This window comes from Ogataea polymorpha, assembly GCF_001664045.1.
Source record: "Ogataea polymorpha strain NCYC 495 leu1.1 chromosome Unknown OGAPOscaffold_6, whole genome shotgun sequence".
Lineage (NCBI taxonomy): Eukaryota > Fungi > Ascomycota > Pichiomycetes > Pichiales > Pichiaceae > Ogataea > Ogataea polymorpha.
Window position 1 is genome coordinate 421,133 of NW_017264703.1, and position 21,355 is coordinate 442,487.

General features: G+C 53.5%; 12 protein-coding genes across 12 annotated transcripts; 6 read left to right on the forward strand and 6 right to left on the reverse strand.

Moving 5' to 3' along the window:
* Positions 1-518: 518 nt before the first annotated feature.
* On the reverse strand, positions 519-2,971 carry OGAPODRAFT_17151 (uncharacterized protein). Its single transcript, XM_018354925.1, has one exon. The coding sequence runs from the start codon at positions 2,571-2,573 to the stop codon at positions 567-569; it is 2,007 nt and encodes a 668-aa protein (XP_018209258.1). The 5' UTR covers positions 2,574-2,971; the 3' UTR covers positions 519-566.
* A 131-nt stretch (positions 2,972-3,102) lies between these two features.
* On the forward strand, positions 3,103-3,484 carry OGAPODRAFT_83364 (mitochondrial cytochrome c; the record flags this gene model as incomplete). Its single annotated transcript, XM_018356693.1, has 1 exon — positions 3,103-3,484. The coding sequence occupies one exon, from the start codon at positions 3,103-3,105 to the stop codon at positions 3,433-3,435; it is 333 nt and encodes a 110-aa protein (XP_018209259.1). The 3' UTR covers positions 3,436-3,484.
* On the reverse strand, positions 3,463-5,875 carry OGAPODRAFT_17152 (uncharacterized protein). Its single transcript, XM_018354926.1, has one exon. It carries the CDS (start codon positions 5,855-5,857, stop codon positions 3,524-3,526), a length of 2,334 nt encoding a protein of 777 aa, XP_018209260.1. The 5' UTR covers positions 5,858-5,875; the 3' UTR covers positions 3,463-3,523.
* A 132-nt stretch (positions 5,876-6,007) lies between these two features.
* OGAPODRAFT_95358 (uncharacterized protein) lies at positions 6,008-7,903 on the forward strand (the record flags this gene model as incomplete). Its single annotated transcript, XM_018357732.1, has 1 exon — positions 6,008-7,903. The coding sequence occupies exon 1, from the start codon at positions 6,122-6,124 to the stop codon at positions 7,901-7,903; it is 1,782 nt and encodes a 593-aa protein (XP_018209261.1). The 5' UTR covers positions 6,008-6,121.
* Positions 7,904-7,913: 10 nt separating this feature from the next.
* Positions 7,914-8,694, reverse strand: OGAPODRAFT_102322 (uncharacterized protein; the record flags this gene model as incomplete). Its single annotated transcript, XM_018353104.1, has 2 exons — positions 7,914-8,475; positions 8,615-8,694. The coding sequence occupies 2 exons, from the start codon at positions 8,692-8,694 to the stop codon at positions 7,938-7,940; spliced, it is 618 nt and encodes a 205-aa protein (XP_018209262.1). The 3' UTR covers positions 7,914-7,937.
* A 281-nt stretch (positions 8,695-8,975) lies between these two features.
* Positions 8,976-10,112, forward strand: OGAPODRAFT_9829 (uncharacterized protein; the record flags this gene model as incomplete). Its single annotated transcript, XM_018358003.1, has 1 exon — positions 8,976-10,112. The coding sequence occupies one exon, from the start codon at positions 8,976-8,978 to the stop codon at positions 10,110-10,112; it is 1,137 nt and encodes a 378-aa protein (XP_018209263.1).
* Positions 8,995-11,470, forward strand: OGAPODRAFT_102327 (uncharacterized protein). The gene has a single exon (XM_018353105.1). The coding sequence runs from the start codon at positions 10,135-10,137 to the stop codon at positions 11,419-11,421; it is 1,287 nt and encodes a 428-aa protein (XP_018209264.1). The 5' UTR covers positions 8,995-10,134; the 3' UTR covers positions 11,422-11,470.
* Positions 11,471-11,474: 4 nt separating this feature from the next.
* Positions 11,475-12,582, forward strand: OGAPODRAFT_77679 (uncharacterized protein). Its single transcript, XM_018356361.1, has one exon. It carries the CDS (start codon positions 11,543-11,545, stop codon positions 12,533-12,535), a length of 993 nt encoding a protein of 330 aa, XP_018209265.1. The 5' UTR covers positions 11,475-11,542; the 3' UTR covers positions 12,536-12,582.
* Positions 12,583-12,666: 84 nt separating this feature from the next.
* On the forward strand, positions 12,667-14,583 carry OGAPODRAFT_95363 (uncharacterized protein; the record flags this gene model as incomplete). The annotated part of the gene is made up of 1 exon (XM_018357733.1): positions 12,667-14,583. The coding sequence occupies one exon, from the start codon at positions 12,667-12,669 to the stop codon at positions 13,747-13,749; it is 1,083 nt and encodes a 360-aa protein (XP_018209266.1). The 3' UTR covers positions 13,750-14,583.
* OGAPODRAFT_83368 (uncharacterized protein) lies at positions 12,689-17,830 on the reverse strand (the record flags this gene model as incomplete). The annotated part of the gene is made up of 1 exon (XM_018356694.1): positions 12,689-17,830. One exon carries the CDS (start codon positions 17,828-17,830, stop codon positions 13,781-13,783), a length of 4,050 nt encoding a protein of 1,349 aa, XP_018209267.1. The 3' UTR covers positions 12,689-13,780.
* A 397-nt stretch (positions 17,831-18,227) lies between these two features.
* OGAPODRAFT_17153 (uncharacterized protein) lies at positions 18,228-20,056 on the reverse strand. Its single transcript, XM_018354927.1, has one exon. It carries the CDS (start codon positions 20,025-20,027, stop codon positions 18,288-18,290), a length of 1,740 nt encoding a protein of 579 aa, XP_018209268.1. The 5' UTR covers positions 20,028-20,056; the 3' UTR covers positions 18,228-18,287.
* A 186-nt stretch (positions 20,057-20,242) lies between these two features.
* OGAPODRAFT_50756 (uncharacterized protein) lies at positions 20,243-20,980 on the reverse strand (the record flags this gene model as incomplete). The annotated part of the gene is made up of 1 exon (XM_018355676.1): positions 20,243-20,980. The coding sequence occupies one exon, from the start codon at positions 20,978-20,980 to the stop codon at positions 20,243-20,245; it is 738 nt and encodes a 245-aa protein (XP_018209269.1).
* Positions 20,981-21,355: the final 375 nt, after the last annotated feature.

Here is a 21,355-nt window from a genome sequence, read left to right on the forward strand (position 1 = left end):
ACTATGTTGGTCCACACAAAGACGTCCTCGAGCACTTTTTCGACACAGAAATGTCTGTCGAGCCTCTTTCTAGCAGCCAGGAATGCTTGCTCCAGCTGTTTCTGATTTTGGAGGCACAGGTTGCTTCTGAAAAGCAGGTCGAGCTGGACCGCACAGAACACGAAGACGTGAATTTCGAGACCACACAGATGGACGACTGCGAGCGCAAGCTGTGCAATTTTGTTGCCAAACTGATGCTGCTCGACAAGACGGTCGGTCTGGAGACGTCCATTATCAGCAGAGTGAAGCTCAACAGGGCAGTCCTGGGAACACTTTTCAACGAGGTTCTGGATTACGAGCAAGTGGAAATTAAGGAGGAGGAGCAGCCCAAGGAGCAGCCTCAGGAGCAGCAGGAACCTCCAGAACAGTCCTCCGACCAGTTCTTGCACACCAACACTTCGGTTCCCAACCTGCTGCCCGAGCCGGTGCCCGATCTCGTTTTATAAATCGCTAGCTACATATTTTTCCGTGCTTGCACAGCTCGCATCGGTCTCATTAATCATATAATTTATGCAGATAGAGTCTATTTATGCCTTTGCAGACACTCCTATTGGCTGGTCGTCTGGCGCGATATCAAACTCCTGACGCGAAGACGGCGACTTGATCACCTTGTTGGTGGCCACCTTGGCCTTGTTGATCGCCTCGCCCCTCACAACCTTTTCCATCTCGTCTCTGGTCAAAGTCTCGTACTCCAGAAGCCCTTCAGCCAGCCGCTTCAGCTCGACACGACGTTCGTGGAGCAGTTTCCGAGTCCGCTCCTCAGACTCCAGCAGCAATTTGCGTGTTTCCTGATCAGCCATGTCTCTGAGCTTTGGAGACCACGACTCCCATTGGTCAGAGAGCTTGACAGGCCCAATTTTGTCTGACATGCCGTACGACGTCACCATGGCTCTGGCTGTGCTTGTAGCCGACGAGAGGTCTGAAGAACAACCACTTGTGACGTTATTTGGGCCATACAGCATCTCTTCAGCAATCTTGCCTCCCATGCAGACATCCAGCCGAGCACAGCACTCATTTTTCGTGATATCGTGTTTGTCCATCTCAGGAAGCTGGAAAGTGACACCAAGAGCACGGCCTCGTGGCAAGATCGTTGCCTTATACAAAGGCGTAGCACCGTCGGTGAACATAGCCGCTATGGCATGGCCAGCCTCGTGGTACGCGGTGTTTCTTCTGGTTTCCTCGGTCATAACCATGGTTTTTCTTTCTCCGCCCATCAACACCTTATCCTTGGCCCACTCGAGATGGGACATGTTGACGCTCAACGCATTCTGATGTGAAGCGTACAAAGCAGCCTGGTTCACGAGATTCTTGAGCGCAGCACCAGACATTCCTGTCGTTGTTCTAGCGATCACAGATGGATCGACCTCCTTGGAGACTGCAATGTTCTTCAGATGGTGTTTAAGGATGGCCAGACGGCCTCTGACGTCCGGCAGGTCAACGTTCACCACCTTGTCAAATCTTCCCGGTCTAGTCAAAGCCTTATCCAGGGAGTCTGGGAAATTGGTGGCTCCAATGATGATGATTCCCTCGGTCTGAGAAAATCCATCCAGCTCAACGAGCAGCTGGTTCAACGTCTGCTTGGCGTAGGCCTGGTCTCTGCTCTTCCGCTTTCCTCCGATGGCGTCGAGCTCATCGATGAAAACAATAGCTGGGGCTCTAGCACGAGCTTTGCTGAACAGTTCCCTGACTCTCTTGGCACCCACACCAACATACAGCTCGTCGAACTCGGATCCCGACATGAAAAAGAACGGCACACCAGCCTCGCCGGCAGTGGCCCGCGCAAGCAGCGTCTTACCGGTACCAGGGGGGCCGGTCAGCAAAACACCCTTTGGAAGCTGTCCACCGAGTCCGGTAAACTTAGAAGGATCCTTCAGAAACTCAACGACTTCCTCGAGCTCGGCTCTGGCCTCGTCAACACCACACACATCGGAAAACTTCACGGTCGACTCGCTGACCTCCACGCTCTTGTCCTCGACACTCGAGCCCTTGATGATCGAGCCATTCTCAACCAAATAATTAAACAGCATATACGCACCGTAAGATGTCAAACCAACAGGAATAAGCCACTTGATCCATTTGGAGATGGTAATTAAAGGCGACTCGGTCACAATGACATGGATCGGATCCGTTCTCGTACCGTAGCCAGACTGCCCGAAGCCAGCCCCGTAGCCACCGGGAGACGCGCCTGCATTGACACTCAGGCCCAAAGAACGAGCCACGGCTTCGGCCTTCTGGTAGTCTCCCATCTTGTATAAGGCGTCAATATACAGCTGGGAACACTCTGGAGACGTGGCAATACCAGGAGTCTCATACCGTGAAACAACAATATGAGGGTAGTTGGCGTTGATCAGCGCTTTGTAGAAAGATGCTTGCACTGCCGGATTGGAAAGTTCACGATTGGCTATCTGTTCCTGGGACGCGAGAGACGCGACGGAGTTGGAGGAAAATCTAACAGCTGAACGTTTCAGTGCGAAAGGCGTAAAAGGACGCGGCAGAAGTGGCCGGATCCATACCCTGGGTTTCGCAAACAACATGGTAAAATTACAAATGTGACTATTTTTCCACTTTTTATTTTGGTACACTGGCCTTTCTTTTTGCCATCAGCGCAATTCCCGACACCCGTGCACCGCGACACCCAAAAGTTGTCATTGAAATTTTCTCGCCGTTTGAGATCGCTTTTGGAAAAAAAGAAAAAAATTACCTGGAAGCTCGTAGAATCCAGGGAGCCGAGGAATAAACTGGGGGTGCACAGCCTTACACCACCGCGGAAGAGCAGGGATCAGTAACCGGTAGAAGTCAGTGTCAGCAGATTCGAACTTGCGCTCAGTGGACAGCAGGGCATACGGACATGGCTACACGGCCCCAAGAAGTCTTGAATCAAGCAGTCAGCCCTCTAGGGGCACGAAAATATAATCCACCAATGATATCCGTGCAAATTGTCAAGGGTGAGAAAAAAAAAACATTGTAACTCAAATACTCCCGAACGGGACCAGCATACAAGCATATATAAATAAGTAATTCCCAATTTTTCCACCCATCCATTATTTATAACATATATTGAAAATGCCAGCTCCATACGAAAAAGGTTCTGCTAAGAAGGGTGCCACTCTGTTCAAGACCAGATGTTTGCAGTGTCACACTGTTGAGGAGGGTGGACCACACAAGGTTGGTCCAAATCTTCACGGTGTCTTCGGCAGAAAATCTGGACAAGCCGAAGGTTACTCATACACCGACGCCAACAAAAGAAAGGGTGTCGAATGGAACGAACAGACCATGTCCGACTACCTGGAAAACCCAAAGAAGTACATCCCTGGAACCAAGATGGCATTTGGTGGTTTGAAGAAGGCAAAGGACAGAAATGACCTGGTCACCTACTTGGTCGAAGCTTGTAAATAATTCATATGATCGATGTAATAAATTATAATAGAGGTGCTCTGAAGGTTGCTTAGACATATGTAGCCAATAGTAGTCGGATGAATACGTCTTAGATGCCTGCCGTCGATCGACGCGTCGCAACAGTGTAAATCCGCACAGAGCAGTCGCCGCTTCCCGCCGCCAGCAGCAGCTTGTCCGAATTCTCGGGCTTTGGACACCAGTTCAGCCGCGCGACCTTGTCGTCCGGTACGTGTTTTTCCTCCAGCTGTTGCACCAGTTCGAAATTACCTTGCATATCCACCGTGTACGTCGAGATCTGGCCCTTTTCGAGCCCCACGGCCACCAGAGCCGACCCATCAATTATGCGGCTGTAGCAGTCCAACGCCGTCACGGCTGCCGCGAGTTTCACGCTACCCATCATCTCGACCTCTCCAGAGGGCGTCACTCGCCACAGCCTGACCGATTTATCTCGCGATCCTGTGGCAAAGTAAGCCGCCTCGCCCTCAAACGGCAGCCAGCACACGTCCCAGATGATCCGGGAATGCGCCTTCTCGCGCTTTTCCACCAGTTCGTACCCAAACTCGCCGCTTCGTCTCCACAGGGTGAATTTTCTGTCACGTGACACGCTCACCAGGTAGCCACCATCTGGCGAGAAACGGAGTCTGGTGATGGTGAGATCGTGGCCGGCCAACGGCGGCGTTATCTGGAGCCAAGAGTCTACTCTGAACAGTCTGATAACTGCGTGGGACGGCACGTTCGATCGGCACGCCGACGCTATCAGTTTTCCGTCCGGAGACACGTCCAAAGTGGTGATCTCGAAACCGTGGCCGTATAGCTTCTCGATCTCCGGCCACAGCGTGTGCCGTTGGAGAATGTCTTCCAGAGGCGGTGTTTCCAACTGCAGTAGCAGTTTGGCTGACAAGTTGGCTGTCTGGGCTCCGTTATCTGCCGTTTCGTCGTCGGAGGTTGGCTCCTCATTTTTTGTCTCTGTTTCTGCTTTATTGGACAGACCAAGCACCGGCAGTGACGCGCTGGGCGGCATGGCGTCGACGTCATCTGAAGTGATGCCACAGAGTCTTTGAAGCATGTCTGCGACGGCTTTAGGCTCATCGAACGACCTCATGATTTTTTCGTCGCCGCCAGAGACGAACCGGGAGTTTGATATCGGTTTGACGCAAATCATGTCGTAGCCATGGATCTGCGGTCTTGCAAACTCATGCCAGGTGCCGGTTTCTGACCATTTGGCGTAGAGTCGCGTGGTTTGGTCGAGCGACGTAGTAAGAAGATATTCCCCAGAAGGAGACCAACACACGTCTGTGACCTCTTTCATCGGGCCTGTCAAACACGGCTGCTGCTCGTATTGGTCATCTGAGCCTTCTTTTCGGGCCCAGCATCTGAAAGAGCCGGTTTTGCCGTTTGCAAGAATAATTTCCGTCTCATTTTCAAATAGCCAGAGCGCGCTCCAAAAGCCTCCAGATGCCCCCGTTGCCGTGGACGCACCCTTGATGCTCATCTCTCCGAGACGCATCGATGACACCCAGACACCGCTGCTTTCGTCGGGCTCCCAGATCATGATCGACGTATCGGCAGACGAGGACAGTAGCACAGTTTCCGACGGATGCCAGACAAGGCTCGAAATCCAGTCGTCGTGGCCCATGATGATGGCCTCAAAGTTGATGGCGCAACTCGTTGTGTCGTCAATGTCAAAAAAATGCTGCTTGTTCATCAGCAGTCCGAGCTGGTTCGAAGTGTCGACCTTGGAGATGGCGTCGTTCAAACACAGCTTCCACAGCCGGATGTATCTGTCCTGAGAGCCAGAAGCAACAAGAAATTCGCCGGGACCCTGCTTTTTGACGGCGATGGTCTTGATCCAGTCCTCATGGCCGGAAAGTGTGGCACAGTGTTGCAACGGGCCATTTGCAGCAAGAGAAAACACATGGAACTGCGGCTTAGACCCTCCGGCGAAAAGAACGTGCTTTCCTGGCTCCACGGCAACGAGCGCGAGCGAGAGCGGGAAAAATCCAGACGTCACACTCTGTTCAGCCACCAGCCGCACAGAAGGCCCGTCTGCAAATGTCCAGACCTTGATCTTTCCGTCCGCACCGCCGGTGACAAGATATTCCTTGGTCACGGTAAGAGCAGTGACACTGGCGTTGTGGGCCGGCAAATCGTGCACCACGTCGAGCGCTGTAGTCTCGCTGCTCAGCCTCCAAACCTTGACGCTGTGATCCTCGGCTGCAGACACCAGAAATGGCGATTCTGGCACCCATTTGACAGCGACGACGTGCGCCGTATGGGCCTTTGCCGTGGACAGCACGCCGCGGTGCATCTCGCCAGGCCGCCACAAGGCGATTGCATTCCTCGCACCATACGCAACAAGCCTGTGTGCAGGGCTGTAGTCGCTGATTTGCAGCTCTCTGTTGCAGCCTACGAAGATGGTCATAGCACAGCCGTTGAGATGAAAAAAAAAAAAAGACCTAAAATATGTGGAAAATGAATTGCAAATAAATCAAAGTGCAAATAAATCACATGGAGTAATTGCGTACGTGCTGGGCATCCGTTGATAGCCCAGATGAATTAGTCTTGTGAACAGCAACCGCACAGGTGCGCCCGTGATTGCAAAGTAGATAAAAATGTCTGGTTTGGCTTCGGTGCTTTTTAGACCCTGCACCCGCTATTTTCCTGTATTTTTTTTCCATTTTCGTTTATGGGCAAGATAACGAGGTCGAGAACGGGCTGTTTTACGTGCAAGCAGCGGCGCCGCAAGTGTGACGAGACAAAGCCCAGCTGTCTCAATTGCGTCAAGTCGGGCCGCAAGTGTGCCGGGTACGGGCTGCGGCTGGTTTTCGACGTGGATGATAGTCGGAACCAGAAAACCAAAATCGGCACAGACGCCAAGGGCCAGCCCAAGTACGGGTTCCGGGGACGGCCACGAATAAACAATGGCAAACCAAAGCCAGAAGTGAAAAAGTCGTCAAGTTCCGAGCCGGAGACAGCGCAGTCGGTGGAGTCGGCACTGCAGCCGAAGCAAGAAAATCAGTCATGGCCGTTTGCGCCCAACGTCTTTTTCGACGACGTCGTGTACAACGGGCTGGATTATCTCCTGTCGACGGCCGACGACCTGAGTCTGTTCAGCTCCGAGCAGGCACACCAGCAGCAAAAGTACCATCTCCAGCAGCTGGAACAGCAGCAGGACCAGCTGTTACAGCAGATCAACTCGCCGCAGTTTGGCAGCGACAGCGGCGCGTACCCGTTCTCGCTGGACAGCGAGCTGACCTCCAACCCGTCTGAGGACAACTACATCCTCAAGCATTTCTTCGACAAGACGATATTTCTGCTGGACGCGCAGCCGTCAGCTCCGTGGCCGGAGTTGATGCTGCGGTTTGGCAGCATCGAGCTGGCCAAGTCGTGCTTTATGTCTCTGAGCTCAATCCATCTGTATGTGAACAACGGCAAGAACGAGTTCTACAAGAAGGGCATCCTGCACATCAACAACACTATGGAGTATCTGATCAAGTACGTGCGGAACAAGGACTCGTCGCGGCCGCAGCTGAGCGACGAGGACGGCGCGAGCACTCCGCTGAACGTTGATAGCATCGTGACGAACCTGAAAAGCGAGAGCACGGAGCGCAAGCAGGGCAACTTCTTCGTAATCCTGCTGCTGCTGTATGTGCACCTGCTGTTTGCGATTTTGGAGAGCGGGCGGTCTGCTCTGTCGCGAATTTTCCTCAAGCTGTTCAGCACGATCGCACGGGACCAGCAGTTCAAGTCTGCGCTGAGCCGCATCGACCAGTCGCAGACGCTGATCTGCATCCTGTCGTGGTTTGACACCATCTCGGCGCTGGTGTCGCCGGACTGCCGCGTGCCCTTCTGCAGCCCCGAGTGGTATGGCACGAGACACGACGCAGTCTCCACGGCGCGCATGAACGAGTGTCCTGGCGAGATCTTCCAGGTGTTTGCTGAAATCTGCCACCTGCGCCACCGCATGCACAGCCGCACGATCTCGAGCGACGAGGTGGCTGCGGTGCACGGCGAGCTCAAGCAGCGGCTCGTAAACTACCGCGACTACGTGCCGCTGGAGCTGGCGGACTCGTTTGCGTACGAGGAGCGGCTGAAGTCGGCGCAGTGCTGGTCGATCTCGGCGCTGATCAAGCTGCTCGAGATTTGCGACCCGGGCCCGGACACGCAGGACGTGATCGAGGGCCTGACGATGGAATTCATCCACACATACGAAACGCTCAACACGCAGTCGCCGATCGTGACGCAGATGGTGTGGCCGGTATTCAACATTGCGCTGCACTGCAAAAAAGAGAGCTCGCGGCGCCGGCTGCGGCAGTTTGCGCAGACCCTGTACAAGATCGTCAACATGGGTACGATCAAGACGGCGATGCAGCTGATCGACGAGGTGTACGAGACGGGGTGCAAGGTGGAGGAGATTTTGCAGACAAAAGAGTGGCTGGGGTCGGGGATCGACTTTTTACCGTGCTAGTACTTCGGGACGATTTTCTACCTATTAATACTACTTAGAGTTTTTGCATAGCAGCAATGTCAGTAGACTGGACATAGTCGTCGAACTCCTCGATCTGGGCCTGGAGCTCGTCGATGGAGACCTTCTCGTCCTCAACAACACAGTTGATCTGGAGCTTTTTGATACCGAATCCAACAGGAACCCATTGGAATCCACCCCAGGTCAGACCTTCCTTCTCGATGCTCTTGACGGAGGCCAGCAGGGCGTCGAGGTCGGTCTCGTCGTCCCATGGCTTGACGTCGATGGTGACAATCGACTTGGAGGCTGGCTTAGGGCCCTTGGCAGCCTTCTTGGCAGCGTACTCGGCGAGTCTCTGTTGCTTCAGCTTCTCGGCCTCCTCATCGACTTCCTCGTCGTCGGAACCAAAGAGGTCGACGTCGTCGTCCTCCTCCTCTGCAGCAGGAGCCTTGGCTGCTGGCAAGGAGTCGAAGTCCTCAGTGAACGAGGCAATGTGGTTGAACCATCTGCTGAAATTTGGGTAAGCAGATTGGAAGGCCTTGTAGGCAGCAACGTCGGCTTGGGTGGCGGAAGTGCTGCGTTGTTAGTATTTGTAAGATTTCCCTCAGTCGCCCGCCCGTAGACGGATCTTGTTTGTCACTCATGCGGCGGGTCTTGAGGCCGCCTCATAAACATGGACCAAAGAATGTAGTTCATCAGTGGAAATTTACTTACCCTTCAATGTAGGACTTGTCGGCCAGGAACTTGTTGAGCTCGGCAACGGTCTCGATCTTGGAGAAGTCGGAGAAAGACATGATGATTAGGTAGGAAGCTTTTTCGATGAAATAAAAAAATTTACTTCGGCACGCGTGCACGACAAATTCGGGTTACCCGGACACAACACCGGGGCTCACAGCACGGTAGCAGAGGCCTGTTGTTGGGTTCGTGGCGCGTTGGAATGGCCTCAGTTGGGTGTGGAGTGCCTGATGAAACATCTACTGCTGTTTTCACGCCATTTTTATGATCCAGCTCTACCTGTGCTAATTCGCCATTATTTGTAGTGTATTTTCCTACTTTATTTTTATTTCTTTAATCCATGGAAAGGCCTATTTATCCCCAGGCACTGTCGACGTCGCTGGTTGCGCGGCTGAAAAACTCGCCGAACCCGCTCTTCATTGCTTCGCTGCCCGCCAGAGGCTCTAAGAGAGCCGCGTCGACCCGTGTCAACTACGCCGAGGACTTCGACATGGAGCTCGAGGACGACCAGGACCAGGACTACGACGAGGACGGGGCTTTGGTTTCGCGGTCGAACATGAGTGGTCCAGGCATGAGCATGGCGTTTTTACAGGGCAAAGACGCTCCTAGAGAGAAGTACAAGACAGTGTTTAGCGAGGCGGAGAACCTGGCCAACTGCTCCGTTCCTGAGCAATTGGTGCCCATTAAATTGAACATCGAGACGAGCGGGACGCGCGTGAACGACATGTTTATGTGGAACTTGAACGAGTCGCTCATCACTCCCGAGCTCTTTGCGACTATTATGTGTCAGGAGCTGGATCTGCCGAAATACAGCGAGGCCACGATCGCAGGCCAGATTCGCGACCAGCTGGAGTCGTATCGCGCGGTCGCGACCGTGCCGATGCCGCAGCTGTCGCAGGAAAAGGAGCTTCATGCGATTCTGGACATTTCGATCAGCCTCGACAACACGCTCTACGAAGACAAGATCGAGTGGGATATCTTAAACAGCGCCATCACGCCCGAGGAGTTTGCGCGCACCGTGGTGGCGGATATGGGGCTTCGCCGGGAGTTCCAGAATGCCATTGCGATCTCGCTGCACGACGCCATTTTCAAGCTTAAGAAGGAGTTCCTGGAGAATCCGCAGCAGATCCTGTTCAACAACGAGAGTTTGCCGCTGCTCAACAAGGTATACCAGCCGCCTGCACCGGACACGGGCAACGGCTCGCCTGGCGTGGTGTCGCTTGAGCTGCAGGGCATGCGTTTCGACAGCAAGAAGTACGGAGCAGACTTTAGCCCTCGGGTGGAAACCCTTACACCGTGGGAGATCGAGAAGCGGGAGATCGAAAGAGAGCGTAATATCCGGCGTCTCAAGAGAGAAACAATGCGTGTGAGCGGGATAGGAAGCTCGATGATGGCTCCTGCTCCAGCAAATGATAGAAACGCCAACTCGAAGCGCAAGTACGACGAATTGGAAGGAACGTGGAAATTCGATAAATAAATAGATTATGTAACGGTGAAGAATGGTGTATTTTTTGAATTTCATGTCAATAACCAATGTCCCGGTGCTGAAGCGCGCGCGACTCTACATTGCGACGAATCGCCGGCTGGTGGCTGTTCTTGTGGTGCTGTTGTACTGGGTAGTCCAGAACGTTTGGACGTGGAGCCCTGGAACGCGCGATTTGGCCCAAGTGGACGCGAAGATCGAGGCCGAGCTAAGCTCGAATCTACATACTTTTGGAGCGCATTTGCGCCACCTAAACCGGCTTCCGGCAGAGTCGGCCACCCTACGTGAGAAACTCACTTTCTACTTCCCCTATTACCCTGAAAAACCGGTGCCGAACCAGATCTGGCAGACATGGAAGGTCGATCTCGAAGACGACGACTTCCCGAAGCAATACGGACGGTTTCAAAAAACGTGGGTCGAGAAAAATCCAGATTACGTGTACCACCTGATTCCGGACTCTGTGATTGAGGACTTTGTGGCGAGTCTGTACGCGAACGTGCCAGAGGTTGTCAGAGCGTACCAGCTGCTTCCAAAAAATATCATGAAGGCAGATTTTTTCCGGTATTTGGTGGTCTACGCGCGCGGAGGCACCTACTCGGACATGGACACGGTGTGTTTGAAGCCGATCAAGGACTGGGCCACGTTTGACCGCGACCTGATCCACGCTGCCGACAATAAGGCCGATCTTTCGCTGATAGATCCAGAAGCAAGGACCACGCCTGTGGGGCTGGTGATCGGCATTGAGGCCGACCCGGACAGGCCGGACTGGCACGAGTGGTTCTCGCGCAGACTGCAGTTCTGCCAGTGGACGGTCCAGGCGAAGCCGGGACACCCGATGCTGCGCGAGCTGATCATCCGGATCGTGGAGGAGACGTTCCGCAAACAGCACATGGGCGTTTTGAAGAGAGTGGAAGGCAAGGACTCGGGCGCAGACATCATGCAGTGGACGGGGCCAGGGATATTTACGGACACTCTGTTTGACTATCTGAACAATGTGGCGAGCGACGGCAAGCTGGGCGACGGGTACGGCGTGGGGTCGTTGTTCTGGCGCAGACACGGCAAATACAAGCTGAAAAAGACGGAAATTGGCAAGAACAACGAGCCACTGCATTCTGAGGACCAGCTGATCAACTGGAGGTCGCTGACCAACATGGACAAGCCAAAGATCATGGGGGACGTAATGGTGTTACCGATCACGAGCTTCAGTCCGAACGTGGGGCACATGGGCTCAAAGAGCAGCTCAGACAGGCTGGCGTTTGTGGAGCATTTATTTTCTGGCAGCTGGAAGCCAAAAAACAAATAGGAAAAATAAATAATTAGCTGCATTTCAAATAATTATCATGAGCAGGCACGAGACGTATTTGAAACTGATAAAAAAAGACCTGCCTGTATTCAATGTTTGCCATGGCGACGACATCAAGGACATGATAGCCACGCAGCAGGATTTGGAGCAGATGTCCAAGGTGGACCATCTGGTGCTCAACTACCTGATATACGAGGGGTACATCCACGCGGCGCGCGACCTGGCCAAAGAACTCGGGTTTGACTACATTTCAGACGCATTGGAAAAGGACGTCTCTTTGTATCCCGTTGAGACGCCCGAACTGGGCCCGGACGACGATTTTGACGTGGAGGCGTTTTTTTCTGCAAGCGAGATCCAGAAGAACATCTACGACTCGTACACAGAGCTGATCGGCCACTACGACGAAGACCCAGGCCACGACCTGGCATTCTATAAACGGCTCAGTTTCGGGCTCTCGTCCGTCAAGTCCAGAAACGAGATCAAGCTGCACATTCTGAACGGACAGATAGAAGAGGCGGTGGTGCTCATCAACAAGAATTTCCCCAGTCTGTTCGAGAAGAACCAGTTTATCTACTTCAAGCTGCTGCATTTGAACCTGGTGGAGATCATCCGGACGCAGTTTGCCGGGCCTCCCGAGAAATACTTGGACGAAAAGCAGTTTCTGGACCGCGTGTTGCACTTTATCTCCAGCAAGTTGTCGACACTGAAAATCCTGCAGAACAAAGATTTTGTGCAGGAGCTGGAGTTGACCATGGCGCTGCTGTGTTTCGGCAAACGGCTCCGCCAGCCAGACATGGAGGGCGTTCCGGTCAAGCTGAAGAGCCTACTGGACCTGAAGGTGCGAGGCAAGGTGGCCGATCTAGTGAACAAATCGATCCTGCTCAACGTGAACAACTGCGATCTCGACGCGCTCAGCCAGGAAAACCAGTGGTATCTCACCAAAATCAGCGATAAGAAAAGCGGAGTCGAGCCGGGTGCGGCTGAAGCACTGGACTCGCGGTTCGAGCAGGTGGAAAACTCCAAACTGCGCCAGTTGATGTCTGTTACTTCGTGGCTGTGCGAGGTGAACGACGAGGATTTTGCCAACCTGATGAAGGAGATGTTAGATAAATAGGGAATATTCGGTAGGAAGGAAAAAAATGACAAGAAAGGTAAAATATTGGGGAGTTTGAGTGATCTGTAGTGACTGAAAAAAAAAGTCTAAGAAAATAAAAAAAAATTATCTGAAAAAGCATAAACCTTGCCATGACCGACAAAATAGACAAGCACTCGCTCGAGTACGTGGTACGAAGTGGGATTGCCGGGGGAGTGGCAGGAATCTCTGCCAAGACGCTCATAGCTCCCCTGGACAGGGTGAAGATCCTATTCCAAACAAACAACCCGCACTATCGCCATCTCGCAGGGTCGTTCCGGGGCATGTTCAAGGCTATCCAGCTAATCTACCACAACGATGGGTTTATGGGCCTATACCAGGGCCACTCGGCCACGCTGCTGCGGATTTTCCCCTACGCAGCAATCAAGTTTGTTTGTTACGAGCAGATCCGCACGTTTCTCATTCCGCGGGACGAATATGAGACGGCTGGAAGACGGCTTTTGGCGGGATCGTTTGCGGGCGTGCTCAGCGTGGCGTTCACGTACCCGCTAGACCTTGTTCGTGTGAGATTGGCGTTTGAGACGTCCCACAGCAGGATCCAGCACGGGCGAGGAAAGATATGGCACATCCTCAAGACCATTTACTACGAGCACCCGCGCTACAGCTTCACCACTGGGGGTTACATGGCAAACAAACCCCCACTTTTGCGCTTGCTCCACCGCATCGTGGATCGCAATGTGCACGTTTTCCAGGCCATGACAAACTTCTATAGAGGATTTGTGCCAACCATCATAGGTATGGTTCCGTACGCGGGGGTCAGCTTTTACTCGCACGACATGATCCATGATCTGTTCCGCCTGCCCCATATCGCGCCGTATACGGTTATCGACGACGACGCGACTCTGGAGACCACGAAAGTCAGGTCGGAGTCGTCGTTCGACACGCGCAAGCCGCTCAAGATTTGGGCCCAGCTGCTCGCGGGCGGTGGCGCTGGAATGCTGGCGCAGGCGGCAGCTTACCCATTTGAGGTGATCCGGAGACGAATGCAGGTTGGTGGCGTGGCGAACCTGGGAGGCCAGTTCTTCTCCATCGGCCACACAATAGTGATGATTTATGCGGAGCGTGGATTCAAAGGCTTTTACGTGGGGCTCGGGATCGGGTTCCTCAAAATAGTGCCCATGTTCGCGTGCAGCTTCTACGTTTACGAGAGATGCAAGCACTATCTTCGGATATGACTTATAGACTATACATAGAAATGTGGACCAGTTATTCGGGTTTGGCAGCCTGCGCCTGCTCGATCTCGGCGCCGTCGATCCTGCTCTTGTCGCACATGGAGCGGAATATTCCGTGCGCGTGGTACAACTCCATCGGTGTGCCAAACTCTGCCACGCGGCCCTTGTCCATGACAAGGATCTTGTCGTAGTTTATGATCGTCTTGAGCCGGTGCGCAATGCACAGAATCGTGCAGTGCGAAAACTCACGGACAATCGTCGCTTGCACGCGGGCGTCGGTCTCGTAGTCGACGCTGGATGTGGCCTCGTCTAGAATCAGCACTTTACAGTCCCGGACAATGGCCCTCGTGAGCGCGAGCATCTGGCGTTGGCCGAGCGAGAAGTTGGCGCCATTGTCGTCCACCACGCTGTTCAGGTGGAACTTGTGCAGGTCTGGTCCTGTCTGCTGCTTTACTTCGGGCAACTCTTCGGCCAAAATGCAGCCCGATTTCACAAGCGCGTCGTACAGCAGGTCGTCAGACAGCTGCGAGAAGGGGTCCAGGTTCAAGCGGATCGTGCCGCGGAAGAGCACCGGGTCCTGCGGGATAATCGACAGCCGCGAGCGCAGCTCGTGCAGGCCGATGTCGAGGATATTGACGCCGTCGATCTCAATCGTTCCATCGGGCTCACTCAGCCGGTAAAGTGCCGTCATGATTGTGGACTTTCCCGCGCCTGTGCGGCCGCAAATGCCGATTTTCTCTGCTGCTGCAATCTCGAGGTTGAGGTCCTGGAGCACGAGCGGCAGGTTTGGACGGTACCGCAGGCTTACGTGGGAGAACTTGATTTGGCCGTGCTCGGGCCAATGTGGGGGAGGTTTTTTCGCCGGGTCCGAGCTTTCTGCAGGGGCTTCCTGCGGCAGGTCAATGGCGTACTCGCCGATCCGCTCGACGCTGCTGAGATTTTGCTCCAACTGGCCCATCGACCGCGATGTGGTGATTAGCTGCATGCTGACGCTGACGAGGTACGAAATAATAAGTCCCGAGCTGGCGGCGCTGATTTTGAATGCGCGCCCCACGCAAAGCATCGAGATGAGCAAGTTCATACCGGCCGCACACCCGTGCAACGCCACGGCCAGCCACCGTTGCAACGAGTTGGCCAAGAAGTACGACTCATTCATTCTATTAATCAGCGTGATGTTCTTGTCCACAAACTTGCCCGTCAGGTTGTACAACTTGATAGTCTCGTTGCCCTGTAGCACCTCGTCGAAGTTGGCATAGACGATCGACCGTTGCACCCCCTCAATTCGCTTCACCTCGCGCGCAGAGGCCTGGTAGAAAGAAAACAGCATCGACACCGCCAAGAAGATGAACGGCACGCACACCGCAAAGTACGGCATGTAGATGATGCACATGATATAGATGCCCACCATGTTGGAGAAGCCGAAAAGGATGAGGCGGAACTGTTCCGAGATCTCGTTGTCCAGCACGTCGGTGTCCTTAGTGAACCGATTAAGAATGCGGCCCATCGGCGTCGTGTCGAAGAAGGACATTGGCGCACGCAGCACGCGCTCAAGAGCGCGGATGTTGAGACGCTCAGACGCGTGGTTCGTCACGTACACGACGCTGCAGAACTGCCACGCGGTGCTCACCATGTACAGCAGCGCGAACATCACGTACAGCCCGATGTAAAAGCCGTCGGAGCGGCCGGGGAATTTCTGCGTCGACCAGAACGATAGCCACACGTTCTGGAACAGCATGCAGAACGTAGAGCACGCCATGCCGGCGAGGATCATCGGGAACATACCGGCGATGCCCAGCCGGCCGCAGCCAGACCGGAAATATGATAGCACGATGTGCATGGGGATGGCATCTTTTTCGCGATGCTCCTGCTCGATCAGACGGCCCCGGTCTCTTTCGTACTCGAGCTGCGTCGTTTGTTTCTGCACCAGCTTGAGCTCCTCCGCCTCCTCGTCCTCAGCCGCAATATCGGGCGACTCTGGCTTTTCCTGCTTGGTGCCCTCCTGCTGGAACTCCATCAGCTTGGAAAAGTGCTCGTTCTTTGCCAGCAGCCGCTCCGGTGTGTCTACGTCGACAGAGCCGTCCGGATTCATAAACATGATTCGGTCGGCGGCCTGGATTAGCGACAGCTGGTGCGTGGCGAGCACTCGTGTGCGGCTGCGGAGCAACCCGAGAATACACTCGTCCATGATGTGGCGCCCCACTTTAGCGTCCACCGCACTCAGCACGTCGTCCAGCAGCAAAATGTTGAAGTTCCTGCTCAGCACAGAATACACAGCGCGCGCAAGGTTGATGCGCGCCTTCTGCCCGCCCGACAGGTTCACGCCGCGCTCACCGATCTCCGTGAGATCACCAGCAGGCAACATCTCGAAGTCGCTCTCTAGCCCGCAGCTCCGCACAATTTCCGCGTAGAGCTGCTTGTTTGGCTCACAGCCGAATATGATGTTGTTACGCACGGTAGCGTTCTGGATCCAAGGCTGGGCACATAGCAGAAGCTGCCCGGCAACAGTAATAGAGCCCGTCAACCGCGGCATCAGCCCGCTCAGCGCGCACAGCAGCGACGACTTGCCTGAGCCAATGGGGCCGGTAACCACGACAAATTCGCCGTGTGCGAGCGAAAACGTGAGCGGACCCAGAGAAGGCCGCAGCGACACCGCTTGCTTTTCCGCCGGGGCTGCCTCCTTGCCACACGCATCCGGCACATGACACTCGTCCCACGAGAAGGACGCATCGACCACTCTCACCGCCTCAGCGGCTTTCTCCACGCAAATATAATTTTTGTCGGGCACTTCCTCCGCGGAAAGCAGGTACGCCTGCACCCGCTTGCACGCAACGTAGGCATCCGCAGTGGAGCTCAAAGCCAGTGGCATCAGCGCAATGTGGCCAACCAGAATGTTAAACAGTGCCAGAGATGAAAAAACATTAGCAGCGTTCCGTAAACTGCCCCCATTGTAGCCGTACATAGACAAAAATCCAATCATCGACGACACACTCGGCAGAGAAATGGCCATAGCAGTGACAAGGTTCCGCAGAAACTGGATTCGCAACATGTACGACATCTCCCTGCTTCTAATTGCCGACACCAGCTTCAAATACGCCGGCTCCCACGAGTAGTACTTTATGATCTTCATGCTGTTGAGTACCTCTTTGACAGCCTTGACACGGGCGTCGGTGTGCACGTTGATGCCGCGCCGCAGCCGCATGAGGGGACGCGTACTGTACACGATGCCGCATGCGGCCAGAATCAGAAACCCGACGCCACCGATGGCGGGCCCTCCCATGTAAACGGACAGCAGCACCAGCGTGATGGCCACGCCGATCGGGAACGTGATTAGGTAAGCAAAAAAACTGGCCGCCAGGTCGATCCGGGACAGGTCTGTGCCGAGCAGCGAGGTGATTGCTGACGGAGTGAACTGAGTGCGCGAGCGTCTGTCAAGTCGGAACGACTTGTCGAGAAGCACTTTTGTCAGCAGAGCCTTGACCTCGCACCCCACGAACGCCGAGTCGTGGAAATAGTGCGCCATACAGAGGCCCGTGCACAGCACGAGCCCTGAGATCCCGAGCGAGTAGCCGTACCCGCTGTTGTTGACAGGGGCACCGGACGCCTTTTGGTGGACGTAGGCGATCATCGCACGCAGCAGCAGCGGGTTGAGGCCCATTGCTACGTCTCCGCATACTTTATACAGCACGCTGAGGGTGTACTCCCACTTAAAGGTTTCAAAAAGCGACCCGAGTACTAACAGCGACGAGTACGAAAAGTCAGGGTCTGTGATGAGCGCTCTGCGTGCATCTGGGGTGTCAGGGATGCCTTTTTTCTTGAGATACTTTTGTTCAGCCTTGCGCTTGCGGGCGGTGAATTTAGTGAGAAAAGTCTTGGCACGCACATCAACGTCGAGATTCGACCCGCGGCGGATGGCAAAGAGGTCCTGGGGCTCGAGCGTTCTTCTGTAGCCGACTCTGAGTATCGGGAGGACCCACGAAAATAAGAGGTTGCTGAAAAAATTGGTGTTTCTGAACGGGAACTGGGACCGCTCTTCGTCAGACGGCAGCGGGGGCACGGACTTGTTCCACAGCAGGAAGGAGTACATGCGCCTTGCAGGCTTCTGTTTGTCAAGATGGTCTTCCATGGTTCCAAAAACAGGAAGAAAGAGGTGAGTAAAGTGGATGCAAAGCGGACGAATCCCGAACACGGTATATTCCCGAACTAACTTGCGTAATTTTCAAATTATTTTCTTATCAGATTGTACAATTTGGCAGCAACGGCTAGGGAGTACCCGCTCAGAAATGATATGGCCAGCGTTTGAGGATACCGTCGCTTACGTGGAGGGTCCTGCTTTTTGGAGAGCAGGGCAAGCTCTTGCAAGAGTAGATCGGTGTCGATACGCGGCTGTTTCCTCCTGTTTCTCCTGACGCGCCCCAGTTTTGGCCTATTTGGTTTACGGACCCTCCGCAGCCCCACGGGCCTGGGTTTGACGGTTATAGAAGTCATAACGCAAAATCCTGTATTTTGTCCTATTTATATATATTCGACTGTGATACATCACATTATGCCCGGTGTGCATGATGACTGTGGCTTGAGCTTCTTTTAAAAATGTCCATGAAGCCGTCTCGTTTCGTGAACGAGTTTTTCTGAGCCTCGTAGTTGCATCCCACGTCAACGTCCGAATTCTGAACGTATGCGTAGCAGGTGGTGCCTGCAGCACACTTCATCTTGACCCACTTGCCAAAGTTGCAAATTGCGAACGAGCCGTCTGACGAGCAGGCAATTTCTCCCTCGGTGGAGCACGAGTCAGGTGATCCGTTGAACAGGCCGCTGGCAAAGTTGGTATTTAGACACTTGGCCTTTTCCAATCCGCTTAGCGACGAACAGTCAGTGTATGCTGCACTTGGGGTGGAAGTGGTAGAAGAAGAGCTCGTGCTGCCTGTAGTTCTGGTCAGGAGTGTGGTTGAAGGTGGGGTGGGTTGCGGTGTTCCAGTGGGGGTGGCGGTGACAAAGGACGAGCTCTCCCCATTTTCGGAGGAAGAAGGAGCAAAGCTCGAAGAAACGGAGCTCTGAGAGGCAGAACTTGCCTCGGAAGTGGCCGGCGTATTGGTCGACACGGAATTGGAGGAGCTGGAAACACTTGTAGAGGTTGGAATACCCAAAGTGCTGGAGATGCTTGAAGAGCTGGAAGCACTTGTGGAGCTGAAGATACTCGAAGAGCTAAGGGTGGAAGTTTTCTTTTCAGCAGAAGTGGAGGTGACGGACGACGCAGACGAAGCGCTTTCTGACGTGCTGGAAAAGCTCTCCGAGGTGCTAGAACTCACGGAGGTGGCGGAGGAAGTAGAGCTGGCACCCTGGCTGTCAGTCAACACGCTCTTCATTGCCTCGGCGTAGTTTCCACCGTCAACCTCGTTGCTGAAAGCCTGCGAGGCGTCCCAAAGCATAATTCCTCCGAGGTTTGTGTTATCAATGCTCTCGAGCGCACTTTTCACCGTGTCAACGTCCACATAACCGGTAGAAGCGGCCGTGCTGGAGGCAGGCAGTCCCAGGTACAACTTGATGTTCTTGTTAGGAGACGTGTTGGCAGCGAAGTTGGCCCAGGTGTCCCAGTTGAACTGCTTGTCGACGTTGCAATAGTTGTTGTAGAATTGGATAAAAGCAAAGTCAACGTCGGCATTGGCAAGCATATCACCCGTGGAGGCATCAGGGTAGACACATTGAGGAGCAGCAGATATGTAGTAGTCTTTGGAAGAGTCCTGCCTATAGTATTCTCTCAGTTTTGTTGCGAGAGCAGCGTAACCGGTGGAGTCATTGTTTTCAATATCAAAGTCAAAACCATCTATAACTGCGTCGCCAAATGGACGCTCGTCAGCGTCTCCTCCTCCAAACATGTTCCAAAGAGTGCCGGCAAACTCCTCGGCAACAGAATCGGAGCTGAAGCCGTAGCTACCGCTGGCTCCTCCGAGCGAAAGTAACACCTTTTTGCCAAGACTTTGACAGGTCTTGATGTCCTCGGCAATGGTATCGCATTGCAGAAGTCCGTCAGAAAATTGGCTGCTGCAGGCATTGGCAAAATTCAAGGTCGGAAGAGTGTCTGCGTCAGAGAACGTGGTCATGAACGAGAGCAGGAAAAGGTCAGCAGCATCACTCTCACAATAAGTGGAAAGCCTTTCCTGAGTGCCGGCAGAGTTCTGGCCCCAATACAGTGCCACATTGGTTTTGGAGGTAGCATCAAAAGCCTGGGCTGTGGAAAACAGGAACAGCGCCAAAACCACCTGTTTTAAAACGAGTGTAGAGATCATAACGACTAAAGTGTAAAGGAGTGACTGAAGTGGGATTGGATGGGCTAGGTATGGGCCGCGCTCCAGCTTTTATAACTCGAATGGCTTTCGAAACATTTCCTTTTTCGTACCGGAAAAACTCATTAAGCCCAGCCCCACAAAGGTCGTGTGCATGTGCCAGATGTGATCTGGCGAGAATTTTTTGCGCAAATCAGTTCGAGAAAAAAAAAAAGGCCCTAACTGTCGTCAACACCTCGCACCAGCGTCATCGAGTACTTGTACACGCGGCTGCGCAACTCGGCTGTAGCCTTGTCCTGGTCGTCCTTGAACAGCGGAGACCACATCTCAATTCCTTCGTCGTGCACCTCGAACCCGTACTCTTGAGCAAGCTCGAAGAAATTGAGGTCCGCGGCAAGTAGTTTTGGTCTGTGGGGCGAGAATGGGACGAACACACGTCCCGTCCGAGGTGTCACCAGCAACTTGCAGCTCTGGAGCAGCTTTCTTTGTTCGGTGTGGTTAAAGATCACGTCACTCAACAAAAGCACGTCGAACGTTTTATGGCCTTGAGGCAGTTCCTGCATCAATTCTTCGACGTCGTTGCCCCAGATGTAGCCCTTGGCAGTGCAATTAGGTAATTTATTCTGTTCGATGTTATGCTGTATGTTTGATACGAGGTCTGGGTCTGGATAGTCGGTAGCGAGAACTTTCTTTGCACCCAGCTTGGCGCTCAGCAGAGACGGCAGCGCTCCGCCTGCTCCAAACTCGAGCACCGTGCGTCCAGCCACCAGTTGAGGATTATTCTCCAATTGTCTGGCTAGCGATTTACATGCATTGGTGAGAATATGGCCATACAGCGGTGACGATCCCACCAGTGTCACTAGGATGACCTCTCCATTTTTCTGGGTGTATTCGATTGTAGTTTTTGGTTTTGGAGGCTCTTCCTCCGAGGCAAATAGGTCGTCAAACAAAGACATAGAATTAATTATTCAAAAAAAATAAAAAAAAATAAAAAATAAATAATTTAATCAAAATCCACAAGAAGCATACACGCTGCTGCTCACTGCTGAAGAGCCGGCACACCTCACCTTATGTCAAAACAAATCTCATTCACCTCCGAATGGAATTACCTGCTCATAGAACTGTAAGTCCCCTTCTTTGATCCCTAACAGCAGCCGTTTCGTGCCCTCTGTTGAAACATTTCCTGCTCTGGATGCCATCACGTGGAAATCTCTTATCTATAAGTCTCTTTCAAGACTACACGGTATCATGGGTACCGCAGTGCACTACGACATCCTTAAATTAGAGAATGAGCGCGTCTATATTAGAGTGCCCGCTGACGAGACCCAACT

What these genes read in the sequence shown, in the direction of transcription:
- OGAPODRAFT_17151 (XM_018354925.1), bottom strand. Translation starts at nt 2,573, where the DNA reads ATGTTGTTTGCGAAACCCAGGGTATGGATCCGGCCACTTCTGCCGCGT.
- OGAPODRAFT_17152 (XM_018354926.1), bottom strand. Translation starts at nt 5,857, where the DNA reads ATGACCATCTTCGTAGGCTGCAACAGAGAGCTGCAAATCAGCGACTAC.
- OGAPODRAFT_102327 (XM_018353105.1), top strand. Translation starts at nt 10,135, where the DNA reads ATGGTGTATTTTTTGAATTTCATGTCAATAACCAATGTCCCGGTGCTG.
- OGAPODRAFT_77679 (XM_018356361.1), top strand. Translation starts at nt 11,543, where the DNA reads ATGATAGCCACGCAGCAGGATTTGGAGCAGATGTCCAAGGTGGACCAT.
- OGAPODRAFT_17153 (XM_018354927.1), bottom strand. Translation starts at nt 20,027, where the DNA reads ATGATCTCTACACTCGTTTTAAAACAGGTGGTTTTGGCGCTGTTCCTG.